The 16,463-nt window shown below is 42.4% G+C and overlaps 1 protein-coding gene across 2 annotated transcripts in view; it reads left to right on the top strand.

Annotated features, from left to right (window-relative positions):
- The first annotated feature begins 7,734 nt into the window (after positions 1-7,734).
- The window catches only part of LOC147417525 (SUMO-conjugating enzyme SCE1-like), a 31,674-nt gene continuing 22,945 nt past the window's right edge, over positions 7,735-16,463 (top strand). The window contains exons 1-2 of one of the 2 annotated variants that reach the window (XM_086507245.1): positions 7,735-7,896; positions 7,975-8,058. In XM_086507245.1, the coding sequence (XP_086363371.1) occupies positions 7,828-7,896; positions 7,975-8,058 (153 nt within the window). In that variant the 5' untranslated portion in view covers positions 7,735-7,827. The remainder of the gene's footprint in view (positions 7,897-7,974; positions 8,059-16,463) is intronic. The other variant, XM_086507244.1, reaches the window with a different exon arrangement.

Here is a 16,463-nt window from a genome sequence, read left to right as displayed (position 1 = left end):
CTTTCTTGCCCTAATGCAAAGGCTGTAGTTACATACTTAAAGTCTTGGTCAGTAGCATACTCATCTATCATAAAAGATAGATCATTGTGAGTTGCTATAGACACCACATTTACCCTTGGCTGTCGTGAAAGTGCATTGACCACTTGATTGTGCTTGCCGGCAATGTGAGCAATATGAAATTTAAATTGCGAAAGAAAATTCCCGCCTCATTTGTTTGTTGGAGAGCTTGGTTTGCGTCATGAAGTTCTCGAGGCTTTGTGATCCATTCATATGATGAATGGAATCCCCTATAAATAGTGCTTCCATGTGTCTAGGACATGTAGAACAGTAAAAAGCTCTTTCTCATAAATGCCCAACATCCGTTCATCCATATTGAGCCTTCGGCTCTCATATGCTATGGCATGCCCTTCTTGAAGCAAAACTGCTCCAAGGAAATCACCACAAGCATCACATTGTACCTCAAATGGCTTTGAGAGATGCGGAAGCATAATCACTGGTTGAGAGGTAAGCTTCTCTTTGAGCTTGTCAAAAGCATTTTGTTATTTAGCAGTCCATGAACACTTAACATTCTTCTTCGTTAAGTCATGCAACGGTCCTGCTATTTGAGAGAATTTTGCTATGAAACGTCTATAGTATACACACATACCAATAAAGCTTCTCACCACATGTAGATTCCTTGGATTAGGCCATGACTTTATTACTTCCAACTTTGATGGATCCATACCGATACCATCTTGAGAGATAATGTGACGTGAATATTGAAACTCTTGTAGAAAAAATTCACTTTTCTTTTGAATAACTTATTCTCTCTCACAACTTGAAAGATTACATGGAGGTGTCACTTGTACTCCTCGAGAGAATTAGAGTGGCCTGAAGATTTTCGTCCATCGTGAGTTTAAATGCGGTTGGAGCATTTGTCAGGCCAAAACTTGTAACTTATCAAATAGATCTTCTACCCGCGGCACGGGAGTTTTTATTATTATAGTGATCCTATTTAGTGCTCTATAGTAGATACACATGAGATATGTGCCATCTTTCTTTTGAACTAAAACAACTGGTGAACAAAATGGAGAGGAGCTAGGCCTCACCATCCCTTTGTCCACCAATTCATGCACTTGCCTCATGATCTCCTCTTGTTGAGCTTGTGAAACTCAATAAGGAGGTTTAGTAGGCTATGAGCTTTCTAGTAGAAGCTCTATTGCACGATCATCATCCCATTGTTTTGCAGGTAGCTCACTAGGGATGTCATCAATGAAAACATATTGGAATCCATTTAGGAAATTAGACAACTCTAATTCCTCTTGATTTCCTTTGTTGCTACTTGTGAAAACAGTAGAATCATTTACAGATATCTAACAAAAATCATATACGCAAAAATAGAGCTTTTCATTGACTTATTAAAAGCAAGCGTATTTACTAGGGATAGCATCTATGCACATGCTCTTTTTCCTATAGGTGAAATAGATTCTCCTTTCAGGGAACTTCATGTTGGCAGCCATGCGGTTGAACCATGGTGCCCCTAGGATAACATCCTCATGTTGGAGAGGAGAGATTAAAAAAATCTTCTTTGTCGACGTAGCTTTGGACATGAAGCCTCAACTTCCCAATCAAGGGAGTAACATAGGCTTGCTATCCCTTGAAAGATCTATTGGCAGTTACAGTATCTCCCATCTCGAAAGCTTGAATGCCCAACTTAGTGGCCAACTCTGCTGATATGAAGTTGTGAGTAGAGCCACGGTCAAAGAGAATAAGGGCATCATGATCCCTTACTTTTCCCCAAGCATAGGAGAGATATGAGCTTTGCAATGAGTATCCTCTTTTGGAGCTTCAACCATGGAAACTCTAGGAGTGTCATTGAGTACATTTCTTTTGGGGCAAGAACGATAACCATGTCCTTGCTCGCCACACTTAAAGCATTTATGGTCTTTATGAAAGGCCTCTAATTCTTCGACAGAGAGCTTATTTTTACCTTTGTAAACTCGTTTCTTCTTGGCCTTGTTCTTGTTGGTGCTGGTGTTGCCTTGGGAAGAGTTTTGAGCATTGCTCTTCCCTTTAGCTTCATTTCGATCCTTGTTTTCCATGGGCTTTAAATTTCTTTTCACTCCTTGTTGGAAATTGATCCTTGAAGCAACCATAGTGTGGTGGATGGCTTCGGTGATAGTGCTAGGCCGTTGTGAGTTGACATACTCAACCATTTCTTCAGGTAATATCGCACAAAATTTTTGCTTTTGTTTGGAGAAGTCTATCCTTTGAAAGACTGTAGCTTTGAGATGTAAATCCCAAAACTTGTCTACATATTTGTGGATATACTTGTTGAAGAGAAGCTGCAAGCTCCGCCATTTGGTAAGCACGTTGTCCTTTGCAGCGCTTGCAAGGAATTGCTTCATGATGGAAACTCGTAGAGTTCTCCATGTCTTTGGGGCCTCGCCATTGCCACAAAGGCTAGTCCACCATTGGCGAGCAGATTTTTGGAAGTGCATAGCTACATGTGTAGCTTGGAGGACTCCGTTAAGCCCTTGTCTCCAAAGGCCGCATCAAATTGTTGGATGAAGGCCAATACTTTGTATGTGGCACCAAAGGTGCCATCATAGGTGAGAAAAGAGATACTCTTTCCTCCCTCTTTGAACTTCTTGAGCTTTTGTGGATTTTGCCTTACAGTGTATGATTTGCGATGTCCTCCTCTCTTGTATTCTCTGGGAGAATAACTATTGCTTTTGTCGGAAGAGGAGGAAGGTGAAGAAGAAGGAGAAGAAGAATGAGAAGAGGGTGACCTCTTTCTTGCCTTTTTCTTCCTTTGTTTCCTCTCTTCCCTTTCGGAATGACGAGGAGAAGGACTATGGGTTGACCATTTCCTCTTGGGAGGAGTTGGTGACAGTCTAGACCGCCGTCTTCATGGAGCCACATCTGTAGAGGAACTTACGGATTTACTTCTTTCTCGTTATTTGGATTCCTCCTCTCTTATGGGAGAGGGTCTTCTTTTGGGAGTCTCATCAAGAGGCCTCCTAAACTCTCTCTCCTCTTGGAGAGGAAGGGAAATCCCATAAGGGCACGAAGTTGTTGGGTAACTTCAGCTTGCAAAGTAGGGTTGCCCATAGCTTGATGCAACCTAGTAACAAGATAATTGATAAACATGGGGACATAATCATTAGCACCTTCATGTGCAAAATCAAAGTTATCAATGTTCGTCCTACTCTCTTGGTTATTGTCAGCCATGCTAATTATACTTATGTGTTTACTTAGTATAGCCTTTGGCAATTCAAAATCTTAGTTGCTACTCCTCTTAGCCTTTGAAAATAAGCACTTAAGTATCTACACCCACAGCTCGAATCATGGTTAATTATAGAGAGTACTGACATGGGTCTAACATAGTAGAATTGCCAAGGGATAGCTCCTTTCGGACTTCTTATGGCTCAATAATGGTAAAGCCGTAGGCAAGTCTAAAAGACCCCATTATTAAGGCCAAAGCTCCCGAGGTGTGCACCATATCCCACATAGTGGACTCAACAAAACCGATAACAGATCCCAATTCCACTTACCCTAATATAATTAACAAAATGAACCATTAATAGGCTACTTAAGGACCTCTCTTCTTAAGCAAGAAAAGAGAAACCACATGCTTTGATACCAATGTAATGGAAATGGCCTCTGAACTTTGAAAATAGCGGAATTAAGAGAATTAAAGTGAGCATTTTTGTGAGATCACTTTGAGAACATAGAGGGTCAACTTAATTGATGGTAGCAACATAAACATAAACATAGTACTTTTTAAAGAGATGGAGTATTAGAGAACATGACAATAGTTGAGGACCGGATTTACTTGGAGCCGGTCCCCCCTCCAAAAGGCATTTGTATTATAGATTCTCCCATCAAGAGAGACTTGGTACAATACAATCTTTGTGTTCCTTGTGACCTTGGTGATGCTATGAAGATGGAAAGCTTCATGCATCACAAGCATAACATAAACTTTGCAAAAAGCATTAACTATCCCAAGCCTCAGTTCCAAGGCCTCAAACACCTTCGAAGGTGGAGAGAGCTAGCGAGGAATGTGGGTAGGGAAGAGGAAGAAGAATCATTCATAGGAGAAAGAAATAGTTCTTCACTTATCATCACTCTTCTTGCTTAGCATAACATAATAGCATAGTAATGAAGATGAAGAAGATGACAAGCTTAAGCATTGAAGCATGGCTCTTGTTTGGATTTGCATTCCATAGCCAAGAGTGTTGGTGTAGGCTCTCGACTTCTCAACAATCTTGGAGAAGGAGATCGAGCTCTTGCACTTTGAAGTTTGCACTCCACACAATGAGAGAATGTGTGTGTGTGTGTGTGTGGGAGAGTATGCACCCCTCTCATGCTTGGTCCATCTCTCTCTCTCTCTCTCTCTAGTATCATTTGGGACATGTGTCCTCTTTTTCCTCTTTGAGAGAAAGAACTTAATTATTTATTTTTATACATCTAAATTCTCATTGGACCAATTTAAAGCCTATCCAATAGGATTCAAGCACATCATGAGGGCCACATGTGGAGAATTTTGCCACGTGTCTTTTATGCTTCTTAAGTCATTTGGTTTGAATTGAACACTTCAAGCACTTAGTCAATCAAGCATGGAAATTGTTTATGCCTCTTGAGAGTTTATCTTTGAATTGAACACTTCAAGAAATTTAGTCATTTTAAGCAAAAAAATCACCTCAAGCTTTGGGCAAGGTTCCCACAAACATTTTAAGCACTTTAGTTAGCAAGATGACAAGCACCTCATGCTTGGGTAGGATTCCCACCTCAAGGTCATCGCTAACTTGCCTAAGGTCAAAGGACTTTTTAACACTAACTTTTGGAGGTATTTAATGAAGCTAACCCTAAGGTCTTTTAAGCTCCATTAGATGCACGTTGCTCTTTGATAGACTACCCCCTTTTGGACCCCTATTGAGATGTAACCGTCTCTCCTCTTGGTCCCTTTTGCTGAGGTAAATTTAAAAGCACTTATTGCACACTGCTCTTTGGTAGATTGTCTCTTTTATAACCCCTATTGAGATGCAACCAATTCTCCTTTTGGTCCCCTATTGAGATAGGTCTAGGAGCACATATCTATATCCTAACTCTTGTTCCCCTTTTATCTTCCCATATTAAATGATCAACTTAATATGAGAAAATCATTTGGTAAAGTTAGATATTATATTGTAATACAAGCACATCAAGCACACATCTAGCTTGCCTCAGGTACTAGTTCTAAAGTCCCTAAAGGTCCTAGGTCTAAGGACTTTTAACACTAACCTTTTGGAGGCTTTAATGAAGCTAACCCTAAGGTCTTTGAAGCTCCATTAGTTTCACGTTGTTGCTCTTTGATAGACTATCTCCTTTTGGACCCCTATTAAGATGTAGCCATCTCTCCTCTTGGTCCCTTGTTTAGATAAATCTAGAAGCACTTATTTGACGTTTCTCTTTGGTAGACCATCTCCTTTTGGACCCCTATTGAGATGCAACCATCTCTCCTTTAGTCCCTAGTTGAGATAGGTCTAGAAGCACATATTTATATCCTAACTCTTGTTCCCCTTTTATCTTCCCATATCAAATGATCATTTTAAGATGAGAAAATCATTTGGTAAAGTTAGATATTAGATTTTATGACATGTCAACTCTAAAGCATTGACGCCATGATGATACCCTGGATTTTTCAACAGCATGATGATACCCTAGATCTGTCATACACAACATGAACCAAATTGGTAGGCCAATAGCTTGTTGGTTTGGCAACACTACAACATACAATGGAAGTCCATACATGTTCGTCTTAAACATGCTATCAATGGCCCATGAGTTATTTGTGGAGAAATGCTTGGCCATTTGTAACATTCGCTCGTCTTGAATGATCAAGATAAAAGGCTTGTCTTTGTGTTCAGCTCCTTTTGGATTGTATGGTTGACAATAAGCACCTAAATAAAAAGAAGTATGTAAGAAGAAAATATTTTTAGTCACTCTCTGTAACTTATGACAAAGCTATTACTTTGCCATTTCGCACAATTTCATAGCCTCCAAATACATAGAAACCCAATCATCATCTGATACATGACCTATATCTACTTGATCACTTAGAGGATATCCTATGTATGAAGCAACTTATTTAAAAAACAAGTTAAAGTGCTACCATAATAACACATTTGATAAGACAAGATACTGATTTCATGATGTATCATAAAGAACCCGTAGATAGTACATTCAAGAAGAGAGACTCGTTTCGTGTGAAATCTTTCTTTTGACAATGACATTTGAGCAACATATCAAGCATTCCCGACATCAAAGAGGTCTTCCGTGCAACATTCAATTACGGATGGGTGGATGGGCAAGTGATACATATCACTTCTTGAACCTGGTACATGACCATCGTGACTAGTGTTTAGATAAATCAAAACATCATTACTCCCAGCTACAATTACCACTTGTATTTTAAATGGACAATTACATTTCTTTGATGTCCTTGTATTTCTTCTTTGTCACTAGCCTTGTCTTGTGCTCGATCATGATGGTTGTTAGGTGCCTCTCTACATGAGACATATTTGTGGTAATCACCTTTGGAAGCTCTTTATTTAGGTTTATTTTTTGACTCTATGATCCTGAATGAGAAGAGTTATTTGTGTTGCTACATTTACAAGCGTTTATGTACTCTTTGATGTATGTAGTAGGTATACCATGCTTTTGAATATCAATGTACCATTTGGCCTTGATTGAATCTAGGGTTTTATTAATTCTTTGGTGTTTTGATCCTTCGACAATGTGGGCAACTTTAACAATATCCTCCCAATCTTCAACACGTGGAACTCTCACCGTTAGCGCATCTCCCAAATATAAACAAAGTTTTCCATCCTCATCATGTCCAATGTGAAGCTCATTCTTCTTCTTGCGCCACTTCTTCAAATCCAACATGCCTTTAGAGTAATAGGTTTGAGAGTCTCCAATGTTGTCACTAATCCACTCAGGAGCACACTTATCATGTAATTATATACCTCTTTATCAAAGAAAAAACATGTTTTGAACATACAGAGATTTGGATCCGAAAATACCTTAACCATTTGATTATCAAGAGGCCCATCCTCACCAAGAACAACACCTTCTTCATGGAGTACTTGAAAGTCCTCATCAATACTTTCACTACTCGCCTTGTTTGAGTCCTCGTCAAAGAACTCTTCAACCATGTGATCACGTTCCACATTTTCTTGATCCCAATCCATCATATGGTTGTGAATAAGAGTGATTGGATGAGACAACACACTTGGTCGTGTATGTGTGTGTGTGTGTGTGTGTGAGAGAGAGAGAGAGAGAGAGAGAGAGAGAGAGAGAGAGAGAGTTCTCTTGAGGTTACACCCAGTGTGCCGATATTACTATTTTGATGTACACCTATTAGTCTCCTTAAAGTCAATGGTGAAATGTTAGAATCAACTTTTAGCATGACTTTAATGCACATACAAAAGGCATCAATTTGCATCGTCAAAAGTAAATATTGTGCCGATATTACTTTTTTTTGCCGCGCTATCAAAATCGACAATCTTCATAGAATTTTGATCCAACTTTTCACCTACACCCTTGATCCCTTCACTATGACTCCCTGTTCTATATAGACGGGGGTGGGCAATCTGAACCCTCCCTTACAAAACCAAGTCACTTGTAGGCGCCAAAAAAAGTTAACAGTCAACTTCAAAATTTCTCATAGTACACGAGCCGCCAGGCGGACGTCAACAACAATTTAAATATCTACTGAGAGACATAGTTGGCGTACAACTGAAGCAGGCTTCTTTTTCCGCAGCTCTCTCTCTCTCTCTCTCTCTCTCTCTCTCTCTGAGCATGTCGGGAGGAATTGCGCGAGGCCGTCTTTCTGAGGAGCGTAAATCATGGCGTAAAAATCACCCCCATGTCCGTCTTTTCCTCCATTACGTTGGACACACACTGTGGTTTATCAGGAGATTTAAGCTAATTCTCTCTTGGGTGCAGGGGTTTGTTGCCAGGCCAGATTCTCAGCCGGATGGCTCGGTCAATTTAATGCTGTGGCAATGCAACATACCTGGCAAAGCAGGGGTAAGTCTTCAATGCCCGCTTACAATGTTTTACGTGGAGAAAGATGGGTTCGGCGAGAGCCAATGCTCACAAAGGATTTACATCAATAAAGGGTATTAGGGAGTTTATTCATGTTTTGAGTCTTGATGGAACCTAAAGCCTTGGATAAGGATTTGTAAGATGGATGTGTTTCAAGACATGCCAACAGATGCGCTATTAAAGGGTTCTCTTTTGTTTTGAGCCTTGAGGAGCCTAGAGCCTAGTATAGGGATTTGAAGCAAGAAAAGACTTGGTGCTATTAGGTGGGTATGTTTCAAGACAGGCTAACAGAAGCGCACCATAACTGAGAAAGCATCTCTACGGACACATAGTTGATCTTGATCAAGTAGTAGAGGTCCTGGTGGCAGCTAGCTCCTTGAAACATTTCTTGCAACGTTGCTTGTGCTAAGTAGATGCAAACGATTTGGTTCAAAAACATTTTGCAAAGAAGCATCCATTCTAAATACATCTGTAGGAAGCCTGATGATAATGATCATGACTCATTTTCTTACTGAGTTCTACGTAGTCAAAATGACTTTAAAAGGCTAGGAGTGAAGATACCTATGATTATTATATGTCTAGAATAAAGTCCAAAATCCGGAGTAACTTTGTTGCATGGACATGATGTCCATGGTAAGACCTTTTGTTGTAAGGCCCAAATCATCCCCGATAGATGAGGACTGTATTCTTGTGTTTCCCCACAAATTCTTCACATTAGAGAAAGAGGGATTACTACTCATCATGAAAGATATTGATTTCCCCTCTCCAAGTTTTGCTTCTACTGGACGAAGGCAATCTCAGTGGCAAACCCTTCACGTCTTTGCAGCAGGTCTTCAGCGTTTTGAGATGAGATTTTTCAGCTGTTTGAAGGTCAGACGTTGACATAGGGAAACAAAAATGGAGGAGATTGTTAGTCAAGGTTTGGCAATGCTTTGACTGACAAATGTGCCAATTGTGGTATACTGTACATTTGAAAGCACAAAGTTTCTAGATAAGCTTCCTATCTCGGACTGCATTTACTAAGCTACTAACTTGGTGTGTCCAACATGGGTGGGGCCAGGACTGGGCAGCGGGCTGTTTTCAATGAATGCTGAGCCAGGTCGTCTCTTTGAATGTGATTGTGCATTTGGAAGATATATAGCTCATAGTAACACGGAACGGGGGGTAATCATACCGAAACGGCGTTCCGGCTGGTTTTGTGCGCCGAAACGGTGTCGGGAACGGAAAAGCGTTCCGATCCGGAACGTAACAATGGAATGGGCGGAACGTGCGGAACAGGCAGCAAAATTGAAAATAGAGAGAGAGTGAGAGAGGTGGTAGTTTTGGGGAGATTTCAAACCTCTCAAGATTAACACAAGGGAGGGGCGAGGGGTTCTTTTTTCTTTAATAGTTACCAATATGGCTCAAGTGGAACGAGCAACCATCAATATGGCTTAAGACTCAAGGCTCAAGTGCCATCAATATGGCACAACTTACAAGCTTCATTGGGGGGGAAGGTGGGTATCTTTCCCATCCTCTCCTAGATAATCCAAACCCTCAAGCTCTCAAGAGTCAAAAACAGCCCCTCCCCCCATGGCATATTTTAGGTTCACCGTTTCGGCCCTCGTTCTCGTTCCGTTGTTCCGGAGGCCCCCCCGTTTTTGGAACGTTCCGGAGGCCCCCGTTCCCATTCCGTGTAACTATGATATTATAGCTTACTGCAAGATGTTTACAAGAACAAACAGTTTCATGATAAGATTAATAGTTAAGGTTGCTTGGAACAACCATTGTCTCATCGGGCAGGGGGCGTGTAAATAAGGTTATAGCCCCTATTCAAGCATTTTTGTTGCTACAACATAGTGGAGCAAGCTGGGGTTTATTCCATCGCAAAGAAGAGGGAATATCAAGGAATTTCCAACATTGAAGTGGCATATGTAAGAGGTTGACATAGGCAAACAAATATGCAGGAGATTGATGGTTTCCAACAAAGTCAACAATAAAAAATTCTAGGATGTGTATCTGTAGGTTTCATTCTTTAAAAATTTAACCTTAGAGATTAGAAGTGAGAGTTACACTATTGGGTTGCCTTCCCATTTCAAGGATATATCTTCTTAAATAGGTGAGCACTATGCATTATGGACCATTTCACAATTGACTATATGAAACTGGCCCGTGGTGCGGCAGGCGTTGGCTTTCACCCAAAATTCTTTACTTTAGACACACACACAGAGCACTTTGCAAAGGAAACCTGCGACGGGAATTAACACTTAATCACACACGGCTCGAAAGCTAGAATGCTCCGAGCAGACGCCGATAACTTGTAGGCCCCAAAATTGCGCCCCTTTCGGTATTTCTTTATTCTTTAGGAGGGTAAATTACAAAGAAGAGTCTTGGGAATCCTTTATCTGTATCGAGCTAGATACCACTTGTTTTGGCCAAATTTTGGCAGCATAACAACCCCAAAACTTGCGCGAAACCAATTCCCCCTGCTAGAACTCTCTTCCACTGGCATAAACCCTCTGATTCCTGCCCAAAAACAGTAAATTCAGCACGCTGTATTTACTGGTTTTTGCCATGTTTTCAGCTCCAAACAATCCCCTAACTGTCCTTTGCCAGTGGGGCACGATTCCCAATGGTTCTGGCGTCCATATGGCTGAAAAACAGTCAATTTACAACGCATACACAGCGCTGTACGGTGAGGTTATGACCCTCACCGATGCTTGCTTTGGAGTAGTAGTCAGCTATTCCTGTTTTTGCTCAAGGAGGCTCTTACCTCAGCACAAAAGCATGAAACCACACAGCTGTACATCAGTCAAATGAAGAACCCTCTTGTGGGGCATCACATAACTGCACATAGGGGGGAGAGAGAGCAGTGTGTAGTGCGCAGGGTATCACTCCTAGCACCACACTGTACATGAGAGGGAAAGAAAGCACTTCATAGCTCTTAACCTGTGACAAGTTCTCAATGAAGTATCCCCCCAGCATAAATCGAGTGTCCCCTCTTCTGCCCTTGACATGTAATGCATCTGTGAACAAATAGATGCAAAAAGGGGAAGATTCCCATGGCTGCCAAAACCTGCGTATCGCTGAAAACGTAGCAAAACAACCCTGTAAATAGGCATTTGATGCCTTCCAATGCTGAAAATGAGCTCCTTGGTCCTAGGTAAAGTCATGGCAAGCTCAAAAATGGAGAGAAATGGTTGAAAATCACAGTTATCGGCCTCCAAAACTGCTCCATAAAGTGAGTCACGAGTTCTGTTCTCTCAAACTTGGTAAATTGGTCAAAAAGTGCCACTTGGCACTTATACATGCAATTTCTCCGCATTGGGCTTCTTGCTTAAAAATCTCTCAAGTGGTGCATCAGTTGACTTTGCAACAGAGTAATGAAATGTTCCCCTGGGCATACCGAAGGTAATGACGCGAACACATTTCACGGCCCAAAATAGCAGTTCCCTAATTTTTAGGAGATGCTTCCGTTGGGCTCCCACTGGTCATCTGACCACCTATCCTCATTGGGACCGCATCCAAAAGTGCAATGTGGCCCAACTGTTGGATACTTTCTGTTGGTGATCCCACCTTGACTTTATGCCTTTATTGAGTTCACTTCCTAGTATCCACCAACTTGCTAAGTGCGACGGGGGGACCTACATGATCTTGAACTGAGCCTAGACATCCTTTAACTTTACGAGTTCCAGTGCTGACCAACTTCCCGTCTGCGGGTGAAACTACCGTTCACATTGGCCATACAATGTCCGACCATTTGCAACTTTAAAAAGAGGGTCTCAAAAATTGAACAAAAATCATTGGAAAGAAACCAACAACTAAGGTTAGCAGTTGCCACGTCCTCGTGACATACCCCCCTCTTGAAATCGCAAACGTCCTCGATTGCATAGATGGTCTTGTGTGGTAAGCACCCTTTTATCATCGCATGTATCTGCAAGAAAGACTGTCAAAACATATGTACAAATGACTTAATGAGACCTTCATACTTTTGTCAAACTGTACACTGTTGTTGCACTGAATCCATGAGTACATTCGATGTGCTAGCTCTATCATTACCCCTCCTTTGCAGACATTGGCTTTGGGCATACGTAAGCTGTAACCCAAAGGCCTTGAGGTAAAGCTGCAATACATTTGGTGACTCTGACAGTTCATGCTCTTTCATCCACTTTGCATCCATAGGTGGATAGTTCTTGAACTTCACCACATAGCATCTTGCAACCTGTCCCTTAACTTTTACGTGTGCAAGAGGCTCTTGCCTCTGCAAACGAGCATAATTCCACAACACTGACGTACCACCCACGACCAAGCAAGTTTAAATTTCAAGATGATTTACCAATGCGTCATAGAATCCAAGCAATCGTCTCAGAGAATCGGCAAGCAGCGTGTCACCTGGCAGACCCACATCACTCCAGCAGAAGATCTAGTAGCCAATCTACCACCGTGAGACCTCTCCCTATCTTATCTTGGTTCATGCTTGCAAACCCTAAAAACGCAGCAGAAAATCAGTCCTAAATTGATCACTTTTTGGCAGGCAAACATGTGAAATTTCATGTTTGTCCTGTGAAGAGGAACCCTTTTCCATAATGCTCTTCCCTTTGTTGTCCATAGTATTCTTGTGTTCTTGTGCTTTGTGTCTTTACCCAAAACAACTGAGGCTCAGAAAAAGTGTTTGATATCTCGGCAATGGAACCTTGAAACCGGCCCGTGGTGGGGCGGTAGGTGTCACCAGGAGGTGTATTTTTCCTGTTGCCTTCCGTAAATAAGTATTATATATATTTATTTTATTTTTACTTGTTTGTCCCGGAACCCTTGAAAAGGTGCAAGTGGACATTGCATGGCCAGTGTGAAACGGCTGCGGCCGAATAGATTTCTCACAGCGGGAGTCTGGGTCGGTTAGTCTGGGAGTGGTCGGGCCAGTTAGCACTGAATTCTGATGAGTATGGAAGCCTGTGTGCACCAAACTGGAATTTGGGCCACTCGTCAAGTTGTCAGTTGAAAGGGGCTAGTAAATTAACCCACATTGTAGATGTTGGTCAAATGGTAGTCTTCAATGATGGTCAGGAGACCGATAGGGACGCCATGGAAGCATCTCCTAAAATTTAGGGAATTGCTATTTTTGACCGGAAAATGTGTTCGCGTCATTAGCTCTGGATTGACAAGGGGAACATTTTATTGCTCTGCTGCCAAGTCAACTGACGCACCAGTTGAGATATTTTTAGCAGGGAAAGCCCAAACTCAGAAATTGGGCGACGTGTCAGCCTGTGAGCGATTCTGCCACTCTGGGAGGCAAAAACGAGCTGCATATCAACAAAGGGGGCGCCATTTTCAGCCAGGCGGATTGTAACAGGTACAGAAGCTATGGAATGCTTACCTTGCCCTCTATGCACAGTATGGTGACGGGAGTGATGCCCCGCACGCTACACACTGCTCTCTTTCTCCCCTACGTACAGTATGTTATGCCCCACTAGTGGGCTTCTCATTTGACCTATGTACAGTTCTGGGGGTTTATGCGCGTTTGCCAAGGCAAGAGCCTTCTGAACAGGAATCGGATTAGCTAATTGCTAATCCCCCACAGGTACGCACAGTTCCATCACGAAAGATTGCGAGTTTGGAGAGTTTTCTTGCGTGAAAACTCGTCCAATTCACAGGGGAACTGTCCCATTGTGTGCGGGAGCCCTTGGGACACGTGTAGGCGTGTTCGCTCCGCTAAAAACGATCCGAAACAGGGAATTACAGCCTGCTGTGTTTTTCTGCAGGTTTAGGGTTTCGCACCTAAACTGCAAGGGAACATCGGGGGAGCCTCGTGAGAGCCTTGGGATGCGTGTACAGGCTTTTGGGCTCCCGGCAGTGAAAAACAGAGAATTACAGCCCGCTGAATTTCTGTGACAGCTCACCAGAAAGCTTCCAGATATCGAGGGAATCCGTCCTAGCCAGGTGTTTTTGACCTACAGGGGTTTTTGCGCCGTTATGCTGTCGAAATCCGGTCGAAGACCTGCGTTTTCAGCCCTCGCCAGGTTTGGACAGCTTTGTGAAAGCTTGTGCTAAGTGGTCGGATCGTCTACCTTAATTTGAATAAAGAAATACCGAAAGGGGCGCCAGTCTTTGGGGCCTACAGGGTGTCGGTCTCGTGTGTGCAGTGACATTCTAGTCGCTAGACGCAACTGTGTTCTCTTCCCTTCTCAGTGCTCTGTGTAAAGTTAACAGGTAATTGAAATAGTACCGCCCTCTACGTTGTACGGGCCGGTTATAGTAGGCTTTGGCTTTCATCCGAAATTCTTTACTTTAGACACACACAGAGCACTTTGCAAAGGAAACGTGCGACGGGAATTAACATTTAATCACACACACGGCTCGGAAACTAGAATGCTCCGAGCAGACGCCTACAGCCTGTAGGCCCCAAAATTGGCGCCCCTTTCGGTATTTCTTTATTCTTTAGGAGGGTAAATTACAAAGAAGAGTCCTGGGAATCCTTTATCTGTATTGAGCTAGATACCACCTGTTTTGGCCAAATTTCGGCAGCATAACAGCCCCAAAACTTGCGCAAAACCAATTCCCCTGTTGGAACTCTCTTCCATTGGCATAAACCCTCTCATTCCTGCCCAAAAACAGTAAATTTAGCACGCTGTATTTACTGGTTGTTTTCAGCCTCAAACAGTCTCCTAATTGTCCTCTGCCAGTGGGGCACGATTCCCAATGTTCTGGCGTCCATATAGTTGAAAAACAGTCAATTTACAGCGCATACACAGTGCTGAAAACGCACCTGTACAGTGAGGTTATGACCCTCACTGGTGCTTCCCCTTTGGAGTAGCAATCAGCTACCCGTGTTCTTGCTCAAGGAGGCTCTTGCCTCAGCACAAAAGCATGAAACCACACCACAGCTGTACATCGGTCAAATGAAGAGCCCTCTTGTGGGGCATCACATAATTGCACATAGGGGAGAGAGAGAGCAGTGTGTAGTGTGCAGGGCATCACTCCTAGCACCACACTGTACATGAGAGGGAAAGAAAGCACTCCATAGCTATTAACCTGTGACAGGTTCTCAATGAAGTATCCCCCTCAACATAATTCGAGTGCCCCCTCTTCTTCCCTTGACCTGTAATGCATCTGTGAACAAATAGATGCAAAAAGGGCAAGATTTCCATGGCTGCCAAAACTTGCGTATCGCTGAAAACGCAGCAAAACAGTCCTATAAACAGACATTTGATGCCTTCCAATGCTGAAAATGAGCTCCTTGGTCCTAGATAAAGTCACGGGAAGCTCAAAAATGGAGAGAAATGGCTGAAAATCACAGTTATCGGCCTCTAAAACCGCTCCAAAAAGTGAGTCACGAGTTCTGTTCTCTTAAACTTGGTAAATTGGCCAAAAAGTGCCACTTGGCACTCATACATGCAATTTCTCCGCATTGGGCTTCCTGCTTAAAAATCTCTCAACTGGTGCATCAGTTGACTTTGCAGCAGAGTAATAAAATGTTCCCCTGGTCATTACTGAAGGTAATGACGCGAACACATTTCATGGCCCAAAATAGCAGTTTTCTAATTTTTAGGAGATGCTTCCGTTGGGCTCCCACTGGTCATCTGACCACCTATCCTCATTGGGACCACATCCAAAAGTGCAATGTGGCCCAACTGTCGGATACTTTCTGTTGGTGATTCCACCTTGACTTTATGCCTTTATTGAGTTCATTTCCTAGTATCCACCAACTTGCTAAGTGCGACGGGGGGACCTACATGATCTTGAACTGAGCCGAGACATCCTTTAACTTTACGAGTTCTAGTGCCGACCAACTTCCCGTCTGCGGGTTAAACTACCGTTCACATTGGCTATACAATGTCCGACCATTTGCAACTTTAAAAAGAGGGTCTCAAAAATTAAACAAAAATCATTGGAAAGAAACCAACAACTAAGGTTAGCAGTTGCCACGTCCTCGTGACACTACAAGTAAATAAATGGAAAACTTACATATGAAGACGAAGAGACATTGGTAGTCTAGGGGAATTAGACAAGGGCAACTCTTGCCATCACCACAACAACCTCAACCAACAAAGACCATGCCATGAGTGAAGAAGTGATCATTGGACTAGAAATAGAGTCCCGAAACAATGAGGATATTTGGGGGTTTTTTTGGAGTGTGGCAAGACACATTTCATTCATGGTTGCCCAAAACATCTTGATAAAGCAAGAAAAACACCTATGAACATAGTAGAAATTCTATCTTGTTCAAGTGGGTCAGATCGATAAATGTAGTAACGAGAGCTCAATCTAGGAAATCTAGGAATCAAAAGAGTGACGAGGAAAGAAATCATAATTTCAGCTAAACTGAAATAGCTAGCAAGTCTATTAGAACTCGACGTCGAGAGAGACCTTGGATGGTAGGTGGTTGTGTTTGGAAGTGCCTCGATTGGCCA

Source organism: Adiantum capillus-veneris, chromosome 30 (genome assembly GCF_014529385.1).
Source record: "Adiantum capillus-veneris isolate H3 chromosome 30, ASM1452938v2, whole genome shotgun sequence".
NCBI lineage: Eukaryota > Viridiplantae > Streptophyta > Polypodiopsida > Polypodiales > Pteridaceae > Adiantum > Adiantum capillus-veneris.
This window is presented reverse-complemented; position numbering and strand designations above follow the sequence as displayed.